The 13020-nt window shown below is 37.9% G+C and overlaps 1 protein-coding gene across 36 annotated transcripts in view; it reads left to right on the forward strand.

Annotated features, from left to right (window-relative positions):
* EIF4G3 (eukaryotic translation initiation factor 4 gamma 3) overlaps positions 1 to 13020 on the forward strand; it is a 240507-nt gene that overhangs the window by 118501 nt on the left and 108986 nt on the right. For all 36 annotated transcript variants that reach the window (XM_084874802.1, XM_084874781.1, XM_084874803.1 and 33 more), the window contains 2 exons: positions 3604 to 3701; positions 6402 to 6524. In XM_084874802.1, the coding sequence (XP_084730928.1) occupies positions 3604 to 3701; positions 6402 to 6524 (221 nt within the window). The remainder of the gene's footprint in view (positions 1 to 3603; positions 3702 to 6401; positions 6525 to 13020) is intronic.

Here is a 13020-nt window from a genome sequence, read left to right on the forward strand (position 1 = left end):
CGGCAACCAAGGTACATGCCCTTGACCGGAATTGAACCCGGGACCCTTCAGTCCGCAGACCGACGCTCTACCGCTGAGCCAAACCGGTTTTGGCTCCATTTCCAGTTCTGATCTTGATGCCTCCCTTTCCTCTACCACTTTTCCTGTTCTAACCTTGGGTTCCAGTTAAAAATAGGTTTGGGGGTGGGATCCTAGATCTACGTTCTGAAAAGGGAGTCCTCTCTTCTGAGACAGAGGGACCTTCCTGTGGCTGAACTGCCAGGAACAAATCTGAGACTTGTTCCTTCTAGCTCTAATGCTGGGGTTTGTGAGTTGGATAATATTTTCCCCAGACTTCTTAGTTCTTTATCCTTAGCTTTGCAATTTACTCACCACACTAACATTTTATTTCCCTACTCGGTTTAAATATTGAACCGTGATTTTCAAAGAATATTCTTACAGCCTGACCGATGTGGATCAGTGGTTGAGTGTCAGCCTATGAACCAGGAGTTCACAGTTCAATTTCTGGCCAAGGCAAATGCCCAGGTTGCTGGAGGAAGCCAATCAATGATTCTCTCTCATCATTGATGTTTCTATTTCTTTCTCCCTCTCCCTTCCTCTCTGAAATCAATAAAAATACATTTAAAAGAAAAAAAAGAATATTCTTACCCACACTGAATTTCAGTAACCACAATTATATAATTCTGTTTAGAAAATATAATTCTTGCAGTATTTCTGCAATGTTGAGGAATAATAATGCAGAAATAGTATTTTTTCAATGTTATTTTTCAGTTTTGCTCTCAGTGTTTTTTTTGTGTGTGTGTTTTTAAAAAAATATATTTTATTGATTTTTTACAGAGAGGAAGGGAGAGGGATAGAAAGCTAGAAACATCGATGAGAGAGAAACATCGATCAGCTGCCTCCTGCATACCCCCTACTGGGGATATGCCTGCAACCAAGGTACATGCCCTTGACCGGAATCGAACCTGGGACCTTTCAGTCCGCAGGCCGACGCTCTATCCACTAAGCTAAACCAGTTTCGGCTCATCAGTGTTTCTTAAATATTTTGATGCCTGTTATGTCAGAAAAATATGTCATGGAGATTAAAATCATTACCAGCCAACTTAAGGGTGTGATGGCCCAAGATGAAAAAATTAGGTTTAGGAGCAAAGAGCTATGTATGGTTAGTGGTGGTAGTGAGGTTGAAAAAGGAAAACAAAGAAGAATTTACAGTAGTAGAAGATCTCATTCTCCCTTGCTTCAAACCAATATACACTCCTTTTTCTCACTCTGCAATATCATTCTCTCCTTCCTTGTCATCTTCTCACTCTTGTTTTGTGTTCTATCCTACTATATTGAGATTATCTTGATCTGCCAGGTTTAATCATTTGGTATTTACTGCATGTAGAATATGTGGAAGCCTCTGTCTCAGTCATGTGGACTCAGAAATGTTTCATTAGCAGAATCTGACTTTTTAAGAGATGGTTCACCTTTTGTATCCTATTTCACTTAGCTTAAAAAATATGGCAAAGTGAGCAGATTGTATTGCTTCTCTTGCAGCATTTGAAACCAATATTAGGATTTTGTGTTCCGCATTTTGGGACTAGTGATGTAATAGAGTAGCATAAATCGCTTATTTGAGCTCTCCTTTGGGATTAGTTTACTCAACACTAAAGGATGGCTCAGGTTTTTTGTCATTTTACAGTGAACTTATTGAAGTCTCAGTCATGTCCTCTGATTATATATTTTCCAGATCTGAATCTCTAAGCTTGGTTGATACGTGCAGAGTTCTGGTACTGCAAAGTGGTGGGCATAGGGATGATGATGTCACGTGATGAGAGTAATAATAAAGCTGATATTATTTGACTGCTCAAGTACCAAGGATTTTACCTGTATCAATTACTTTTCATATACACTTCATTCCTTCTTGTTACCTTGATCCAACTATTCATGCCCCCCACCCAAAGGCCAATCTTCTACTTGTGCATTAGATTTCATCATGTACCCATTTAAGGTTATTATTCTCGTAGTTCACTTCTCTGTTTTTCTGCATTATCATTTTTTTTTCCTCTGCTGGATTAGTCCAATCAGCCTATAGGTATACTGTTTTGTTCCCTTCTTTTTTAAAAAATATATATATATTTTATTGATTTTTTTCATAGAGAGGAAGGGAGAGGGACAGAGAGTCAGAAACATCGATGAGAGAGAAACATTGATCAGCTGCCTGCTGGACACTCCCCATTGGGGATGTGCCCGCAACCAAGGAACATGCCCTTGATCGGAATTGAACTTGGGACCCTTCAGTCCACAGACCAATGCTGTATCCCCTGAGCCAAACCGGCTAGGGCTCTTTTTTTTTTTTAATAAAGTTTTTTTTTGCTCTATATTTTTGTTTTTCTGATTCCCATAATAGCAAAACGTTTTAGCAACAGAGCTATCTATGCTCACTTTTTTTAAATTTTCTTTTATCTAATTCAGTGTTGAATGTACCCTAATCAGGATGCATGCCAGCAACCTTACCCAAACAACTTTGCCAAGCTCACCAGTGAATTCTGCTTTGCTAAATCTTAGTTGCTATCTCAGCACCATTTGACATAGTTAAATACTTTCCCCATTCTCGAACCATTTTCTGCATTTCAGCTACTGCGTTGGTTTTTGGTTTTTCTTCTTCTTCATCTCCTTTGCTGGGATTTCTTCATGCCTATGACCTCATGGTTTAAATGTTGTCCTTATTATACTGATTCCAAAATGATACCTGTTCTTTGACTCCAGGCTTGTATCTCTTCCTGCCTACTTGGTACCTCCATTTTGAAGGTCTAATAAGAATCTCAAATTTATATGTTCAAACTTAAACCTCAGTTTTTCTCCCCTCTACTTTTCCTCCAGTATTCCTCATTTTAGTAAGTTAATAAATTATATAGTATATAGCATTTTCATTCTTCCCTTTGCTAAGACAAAAAAAAAAAAAACCTTGAGAGTTTTCTTTGACACCCCTTTCTCAGTCACATTCACATATATTATAATACAGTAGCAAATCTGTAGGTTCCATCTTCAAAATATCTGACCCCTTATCACCACATTTACTCTAAGCACTCTGATTTAATAGTAATTATAAGAACAGTCAAAATTTTGAAAGTTAAAAAAATAGGACATTTGCCAAGCCTTAATGTTGGCTTTCTGTGGCAGTGGTTCTCCATAAGTAGGGAGAAGAATTAGACAACTCCAAACCCCCAAGATGATCAAAAATATTCTATTGTTGCTGATCAAACCCACATATAAAACACACTCTTAAAACCTTGCTGAGAATCACTGTTGGGGACAATGGGCCTCCAGAATAGAGTTTTTAGAGCAGTGCTGTAGTACGATTGGTGTTTTGGAAAGGTACCTAGTGGTAGTCAGCAGGGATTGGTTATTTGTTTTCATATAGATGCTAAAGAAGAGATGTTTATGCGTATTTGGAAATCGTTTCTTGGCTACTTCATTAGCTAGTGGGAAAAGATGAATAAGAATGCTTGTTTTTGTTACATTATTAAACTGTTGGTACCGTGACAAGGTGCCATTAATGGTCTTACAGCAATTGACAAAATAACTGAATACTTCCTTCATTCTTTTCTGATTCTTTAGGAACACCTTTTTATCCAAGTCAGCCAGTGTATCAGTCAGCACCTATCATAGTGGCTACCCAGCAGCAGCCCCCTCCAGCCAAGAGAGAGAAAAAAACAGTAAGAGATCTTATTAATTTTTCTTATTTTAAATTGAATGTCCATTCACTTGTTAAATAAGTTACTCACAGTTATAATCATTATTCATCTTAGTTCACAAATGACTGCCATTTATTCTTCTTTTATATCCTCACCACGAGAAGGGCATTTAACTAGAAGTTGCAAGTAGCACTTGCTTATTATCAGTTCCCAAGAGGCACCAAGCTAGGTATGTGAAGTGACCACATGCCCTCCAGCTTCAGAACTGGGAGGATTTAGTCTGCTAAGGTCTCACTAAATGGGAGGAATTTGAGGTCAGTTGTCACATCCTGATTGTCCTTAAACTGTTGTCCTAGTCTTCTCCACATTCAAGTATGAACTGATGGGAAAAAATAGCACAAGATAAAATGAGCAAAATGTTAAGGTCAACAAGAAAAATCTTTCCTGTGGAAGATATTTATTTTAAGAAACAGAAAGCAGAATTTAGAAAATGTATTCTAATTGTTTTTAGTAAGTTATAGGGGCTTTGCCTCTGTCTAATAAGGCAGGCCCAAGAGAATTGGAGTAGAGTCATAAAATGTACATTGCATAAAGGAAGGTGAAGGGATTAGTTAAAGGACATATATGCATAGCCTGTGGACACAGATAGATAGTGTGGGATGAGCAAAGAGAGGGGGTTAGGGAGAGATGGGCAAAGGAGAGGGAATGGGGGAACATTTGCAAGAGTGTCAATAATAAAAACTTTAAATTTAAAAAATGTGAATGTATGCGTAAGAAAAAAAATTCACATCGCAGAACATTTTGTAGAAGAGTGGCTTGCAATCTTTTATCTATCACATCACTCAAAATGGGTGATGTTTATGAAGGACTCCCCCATTCATACGGTTAAGATAGATGGACATAGCATCATAGCAATATTCTTGAAAATACTCTCATTTAATAAAGAGTAGTGAAGTTCAAAACTTTGGTTCTTTATTATCATAAACAAATTAACAAAATAAAAGGACATACCCATATATGATGACACTAAAGTTGAGAAACTATGCTTTGAAAATGTTGTAACAGCATAGTAGATGTTGGACTTGAAGAACACTTTCAGAATGTAGGAAAATTAATAAAGCAGACAATGAAAATGGGGGATTGGAATAGTAGTTGTTACTGAAGAAGAAAATAGAAGGTGAATTAGAAGCAATACTTAAAACTGTATTTGAAACAAGCTTTCACACCTGAAAGACATAGCTGATATTCATAATCTTACTGAAGAAACTACTTTCAAAAAAGCTTTGAGATCCAGATGGTTTTATTAGTGAATTTTTTGAAATTTTCAGTAAGCCAGGGCTACCGTCATTAAGCACTGGAGGTAATGACAAACATGTATATCTTAGCAGTGTTTGGGATTGACGTCCTAACAGGGGTCCTCAAACTTTTTAAAGTGGGGGCCAGATCACGGTCCCTCAGAGAGCTGGAGGGCCGGACTATATGAACTACTAATTCCTACTGTAACACCTCGGCTGCGCTCACTGCCCAAAAAACCTGGCGGGCCGGATCAGACTCCTCTGCGGGCCGCATGTGGCCCGCGGGCCGTAGTTTGAAGACCCCTGGCCCAGGTACTCCAACACTATTGTAGAACCAGTGTCTACTCACATCTATATAAGCATAAGTAGTCTTAAAAAATTACAACAAGAAGGCCATAAACATGGTTCTGCATTTTGCCTCTTTTCACTTACCAATACATCTTGATGTTCATTCCATATCAGTAATGTAGATCAGTCTCATTCTTTCAACTGGATATTTGGTATTTAACTGAAAGGAAATGGCATAATTTCTTAACTACTGTGTTCATCAGCCTGTAAGATATTTCTGTCCGCAGCAAAAACTATCATTGCAGGAATCTAAAAGCCTAAGCAATTGAACGACCGGTCGCTATGATGCATACTGACCATCAGGGGGCAGATACTCAGCGCAGGAGCTGCCCCCTGCTGGTCAGTGCGCTCCCACAGTAGGTGTCTGGACTGGGGAGCACCAGACACCAGGCTCACAGCTGGCAAGGGCGCCTGCAGCAGTGCTACTGAGCAGCAGCGCAAGCAGGTGCAGCAGGGTCAGGATGAGCAGGAGCCGGGCTTGGACTCCTTCCCAACTATCTGCTGCTTTGTGCATTGCTACATCCCCTAAGGGGTCCTGGATTGGTCTCTGATTGTGAGAGGGCGCAGGCCAGGCTGAGGGACCCCACTGGTGCATGAATCCATGCACTGGGTCTCTAGTACATATATAAGGTTATCTACAACATAAGTTCCTATTTCTGAGTTCTTGGATATGTACATTTATCATTTTGTTAGAGAACCATTTAAAGCCTTTAAAACTTCGTTGTACAGAGTAAGTTCCGTAATTTAAAACTATTCTATGGATCTTATCTTTTATAACATCACTCATTTGGCACTGCTTACAAGATAAATGTTAATACTTTGCTTATTTGGCCTAGAAATTCAGCCAACTAAGTCTCAGTTAGTTTGTTATTTAATTAGTTCATGTCAGAGCAAATGGCCTACATTTCTCTGAATGACCCCATATAGTTCTGTGATTGAAATAAAATCAAATATGGTGATTATCAACTTTGATATTTGACCAGTTTTTCAGTTTTGCACCTATAATACATTATCTGCCTGTAAATCTACTACAGAGACACCCTATCTGTAAATATGATGTCTTTTTGTAATCTTATAGATAAGAATTAGGGATCCAAACCAGGGAGGTAAAGACATAACAGAGGAGATTATGTCTGGAGGTGGCAGCAGAAATCCCACTCCACCCATCGGGAGACCCTCCTCCACACCTACTCCTCCCCAGGTAAGTTGGAGTAAGCCATGATGGATAATGGTATGTATTTGTTCACTAACCTCAACTGAAATTTTCCTATAGCTGCTTTCTGTACTTTCCATTTCCATCAGTTGTCTCATAGCCTCGAATATCTAAATGATATTTAAACAGACATATTGTTTCTCTTTACAAATTGTTATACAGTAACTACAGATTTTTATTGATAATATTTCTGTGTATTATCTTCACATTCAGAGCATAGCTGCTGCCACTTTTCCTATTGCTACTAAAAAGGAGCTGCTTTTAAACTTCATCATTAAATGAGTATTTTGTTTTAAATATGGAGCATTAAGAATTTAGCGGTGCCACTACATTAATGCAAACTGTAAAGTTGAGAACTTAAACATTTGTACTGAATGGTATTGCTTGAGATGATTATTTGTGTTACTCAGAGCATAGTTAGATGTATTATAGGCACAGCTCTTACCTTTTAGTACTACATAAATGGGATTCTTTAGTGGAGGGTTTTTTTAAATTATTTGCAGCGGTTATGAGTAAATTATGTTAGTTCAAGCACCTTTTTGTTCCTGTTGCAGAAGTGGCTATGATGGTCTTAAGAGTTCACTGTCTTGCTGTTAGAAATCAAGACATCTTGGGAAGAGCCAGAGTTTAGTAAACTTCAATAGCGAATGGAATCCCCAACTTTGACAGGATTTTGTTTTCCTCACTGGGTTACTAATAAATTTCGTTAAAACTATTCAGAGGACATGCGTGATTTTCAGATGTTCAGAATATCTAAAGTGAAAGCCCAGCATGTAAAAACATAAAACCAAAGTTATTAGGAGTAAGAGGCTGCTTGCTCCCCCATGTTGTGGTGAGGTGAGGTATTCCTCAGAGCCCAGTTTACTACAAGTGATATGGATAATCAAATGTAATGTATTAAGAATGATAGGGTATTAACTTTAGTAGCATAGGTTTTAAAAGTTCTTTAAAACTTTCTTAATAATTAAATCCATGAATACATGGGATTAAGAAAAAAAACCACCTCATATACCCAGACAAAAATACGATTACCACCAAAGGAAAAGTTGGTGTTTAGGGGGAGAATATATAGTGATGGAAGGAGACTTGATTTGGGGTGGTGAATACCCAATACAATATACAGAGAATGTATTAATAGAATTGTATATCTGAAACCTATATAATTTTATTATCCAGTGTCACCCCAGTAATTTCCACAAAAAAAGAATACTGTAAATAAAATGCCATCTTTATGTGGGGAGGGCAACGCAGGAAGGACAAATGCCTGTCCATGTTTAAAGATCCTTGAAAATCTGTGAATTTTTATTAAAGTCTAACACTTGGGCCTTTGTGTGATGATATGTTTTACTTGTAAATGATGGTAGTCGCTGGCTGACATTTGTCTTAATCTTCCATCCTCTAAGTAAGTGTAATATATAACCATCTAGATATGTGAATTGTAAGGTCATATTAATGTTTGTTAATAGGACTTTTAACCATTTCCCATTATTTCTCCAGGGATATTTCAAGTCTGGAATGATCAAGGCGACCTTATATTTAAAGTTGTCTCTGGAAGTAAACACGGGACAAGTAGCATTTACACATTTAAATTATCTCCTTATGTGCTCTGTTAGGTAGGGGCATACTATAGCAAAAATTTAGCATTGGTTATTCAAGGCCGTTAAATTTTTATCTGTATTTTCCTACATTTATTAAAATATTATTACTGTTAAGCCTTGTAGTTGACAACCTTTTGTTGATTTCTCTTTAAATTTTCAATTTGAACATGTGTTAGTATATCTTGCATTTTAATTCCCTGTGGGGTTGGTATGTTTTTCTGTTATCCCTCTGTCCTTAGCCACAGAAATCCTTTTGCTCTTTCTTTCCCCAGTGACCATAGGCCTGAATACAAATATATGTGTTTGTGTAATCATAAAGCACAGTAAATGTATATTTTATTTGATAAAGGCCATCAGTCAATAATTATAATGTTGGTAGTAGTTTTTGAGGTGTGATGTTGTCATGAAGCATCCATTTATTTTATTAGTTAACTTGCAATTTAATTCAGCTACCAATCTGTTGTCTTTTCAAATGCATGAAGTTCATAAAATGAACAAATAGCTTTTTAACAGACACATACACACTAGAAATATATCGAGAGTGGTGCATGTAGGGTAAGAGGACAATCCCTGTTGACTGAGAAAGACGGTCATTACTGCCTAGTTATTATACTTGTGAAAGTGTTGACTCAGTCTTTCAAAAGATGCTAGGAATCTCTGTTTATGTAAAAAATCTACAACTTTTAAATGTTAGCTATTAATTCTACTAACAAATAGCACTGTGTAAGACAAAGGGTTTATACAAAGGGTTTAAACCCAAAACAAATTGGGTTTAAGTTAATAGCTGCTAGTTTACCAATTTTGGTCTAATTATAATTAGTAAGACTGCAAAAGAGACAAACCTTTGCATCAGAATTTGAATAGTAAATACTGTATTGCTTTTGCCTTTATGGATAACCTGCTTTGAGCCACAATGCATATACTGTGAATAACAAAACCTTTCCCTGTCATTGAGGTTGTTCCAATCTCTTCAAAGAAGACAGAAGACACTTACTAGTATATAACTGGTCCTCCTATGAAGTATCCAGAGAATTATTAAAGCACCAAGTTGACAAATGGGACAGTTGCAGCAAAGACTCAAATATGTTGGATTAGAGAAACAGTAATGGTAGTATAGGTGAGATAGCACAGGGGAGAGGTTAAAAGCTTTGGCTTAGAATCAGACATACTTTGTTTTAGGTCCCAGTCCTACTATTTAATTGTGTAACTAGCCAAGTTACTAAATATTCCAGAGTCTTAGCTTCTACGTTTTAAAAAATGAGGAAAACAAAAGCTGTCCTATACAGTTATTATAAGGGTTAAATGAGATCAAATACTTAAAATTGCTTAAGCTAAGGGCATAATGAGTATTCGCTAAATACTACCTGTTAGCAATATTGCAATTATTGTTATTTTAGGAGGCACAGAGAATGACTGGAAGAGTCTGGGAGCTTCATAGCAGAGATGCCATTTAATCTCAGTTCCCAGATTGGTATTCACCACATGGAAAGAGAGAGGGTAGTTAGGCAGAGGGACATCATATACAAAAGCACATGGAGATGAAAGGAAAGTTGTCATTTCAGGTGATAAATTAGAAAGTCAGTTGAAAGAGTGGAAGCCAATTAGAGAAATATTCAGCCATCGGTTACTAAGTAGGGATTATAAAAAAGGTGACCAAATAATGTATCCTCTAAATTAGGACTATTTTAGAAATAAATGGGAATGCTATTAACCATTTTGCTGGGATAACAGACATAAAACTGTACTGTCCAGGTAAACAGGGATGCATGGTTCCCCTAGATGTAAGAGAGATGGAGGGGTCAGAGATGTCTTCAAGCTGAGGTGCCTAGATTTATAGAGTAACACACAGCAAGGAGTATACATGAGGATGTTTAAAGAAGTGGATAATGAATTTGATTTTGGCAAGCATGCAAGCTAAGAAGAGTTAATTGAGGAAAACTGCATTGGGTGTATGTGAGGAAACAGATTTTTGCTGCTCTGCTGCTGCTTTGCCCTAAAGATTTTGAAATTGTCCTGTTTCCTTAGTTTTTAAAATGAGCTATAGAATAACTCCTGGAGATTTTGTATCTCAAATATATTAAAAATAAACATATTGTATATGTATACATGTGCCCATAAAGATGATCACAGACAGTGGTTGATGCCTGGATGGACATCATAGAGCTGGTCTCCACTCTGTCACTGAGATTTATAACCTTGGGCCAGAACATCAAACTCCTTAAACCCCTATTTTTTTTCATTTGTATAATGTGATTGTACTATGTAATCTCAGAGTTCCCTTTTAGCTCAAATATTAAAGTGAGAAAGAAGGGGGAAATTTTGCTTACTTTTCATCAGCATAAAAATCTCTCAGTTATATATCTGTTGTTAGCAATTAGGCACAAAGAATATTTCTATGTTAACAAATGTGCTAGCTGTCTGAAAGTTGCTATGGAACCCTGTAGGGTAAAAATAGGTACATGATGCCAAGGCTTCCAAAATTGTCTGCTTCCAAAAGGATGTTCCTGTATATAAAACCACTTAGTTTTTTTAATGAACTATCTACCTTTCTTCCTCTCCCTACACCCTTTGGTTCTTTTTTCTTTTCTGTTAAGATTATTTATGTTAAGAATTACTCTTATAGTGAAACACAATTATAACTTGGGAGAATGTCCTATGCCATAGGGTGTAGGGACAGAGAAAAGGTTGGAAACTCTTGATTGCTGGCACATCTTAGCTTCTCCTGTCATTTGGGAAAATTCAAAGTCAACAGGTTCTCAGATTTTTGAAGAGCTTCTTATAAATTTGATCCTGGAAACTTTAAAGAATTGTAGAGTAGGGTTGTTGATTTCATCAGGTCTGTCTCCAACAGGGTATTGTCTTGAATTTTTAATAAAAATAATGTTCTCCATTCCTTAAACAAGAAAACAAAATTTGACATAAGGTTGCTTTTGAGATACTGTTTCTCCTTTTGGAAGCCAGGGGATCGAGTATTTTTTAAGTTGTTTTGGCATCCCAATAATGATCCACTTATGAGAATTAATAACATTAAATTTTATTGTATTTTAAATGATTCTTTGTTTTTACTTGTACTACGTTTTTTCATAAATCACCAACAAATTTTGTGAAAGCCTTTGCTGTTAGGCAATAAAGTACTATTATTAAATACTAGAGGCCCAGTGCACGAAATTCATGCATGGGAGTTCCCCTCAGCTCAGCCTGTACCGTCTCCAATCTGGGACCCCTCGGGGGATGTCTGACTGCCAGTTTAGGCCCAATATGACTGCCAGTTTAGGCCGGTCACAGGAATCGGGCCTAAACCGGCAGTCTGACATCCCTCTCACAATCCGGGACCACTGGCTCCTAACTGCTCACCTGCCTAATTTCCCCTAACTTCTCCCCCCCATCCCCCCGCCAGCCTAATCGTCCACAACTGCCCCCCCCTATTGGCCTGGTCACCCCCAACTGCCCCCCCACCCCCAATCTGATCACCCCTTACTGCCAACCTTGCCAGCCTCGTCATCTCCCCCCCCCCTCCCCCCCCCAATGGCCTGGTTACCCCACGCAGCCTGCTGTTCAGTTGTTTGGTCATCCCTCACTAACCCTCCTGCTGGCCTGGTTACCCCACGCAGCTGCTGTTCAGTTGTTTGGTCGTTACTTTAACTGTGACAGCATCTTGTACAATTTGCATATTCTTCTTATTAGTATAGATAGCAGTATTATTTTACCTTAGATACTCTAAGTCTTAATCCTAATTATAAAGAAAGTGTGACTCAAATTTTTGCATGGACAGCAAAATTCTTCCCTTACCACTTACTACAAGTCATACACTGAACATTGCAGCTTGTAATAATCTTGGAACCATGATTATAGTTGCAGGGGGTCACAAGTATTGTAAAATCCCCCTCTATTCACCCCCCCTGCCCCCCATCCTCATCCATAGGTGTAAGATTTTGGTCCAGTCTCTTCCCCCACCACCCACACCCCTTTCCCCCTCAAATTATCAGTTCACTCCTTTCTATGCCCCCAATACTATTATATTCATCAGCTTATTCTGTTCATCAGATTTTTTATTCACTTGATTTGTAGATTCACTTGTTGATAGATAAATATTTGTTGTTCATAATTTTTTTCTTTAACTATCCTCTTCCAGCATTTCATATAATATTGGTTTGGTGGGGATGAACTCCTTTAGCTTTTTTTTTTTTTTTTTTTTTTTTAATCTGTGAAGCTCTTTATCTGACCATCAATTCTGAATGATAGCTTTGCTAGGTAGAGTAATCTTGGTTGTAGGTTCTTGCTATTCATCACTTTGAATATTTCTTGCCATTCCCTTCTGGCCTGCATAGTTTCTGTTGAGAAAAATCACTTAACAGTCACATGGGTGCTCCCTTGTAGGTAACTTAACTGTTTTTTCTCTTGCTGTTTTTATTTTTTTAAATATATTTTATTGATTTTTTACAGAGAGGAAGAGAAAGGGATAGAGAGTTAGAAACATCAATAAGAGAGAAACATCGATCAGCTGCCTCCTACACACGCCCCACTGGGGAGGTGCCCGCAATGCGCTTGACTGGAATTGAACCTGAGACCTTTCAGTCCGCAGGCCAACGCTCTATCCACTGAGCCAAGCCGGTTTCGGCTCTTGCTGCTTTTAATAGTCTCTCTTTGTCATTTGCTCTTGGCATTTTAATTATGATGTGTCTTGGTGTGGTCCTCTTTGGATTCCTTTTGTTTGGGGTTCTGTGTGCTTCCTGGACTTGTAAGTCTATTTCTTTCACCAGGTGGGGGAAGTTTTCTGTCATTATTTCTTCAAATAGGTTTTCAGTATCTTGCTGATACTTCTGGCTCCCCCATAATTCAGATGTTGGTAAGCTTGAAGTTGTCCCAGAGGCTCCTTACACTATCTT

This window comes from Pipistrellus hanaki, assembly GCF_964339955.1.
Source record: "Pipistrellus hanaki genome assembly, chromosome: 2".
NCBI lineage: Eukaryota > Metazoa > Chordata > Mammalia > Chiroptera > Vespertilionidae > Pipistrellus > Pipistrellus hanaki.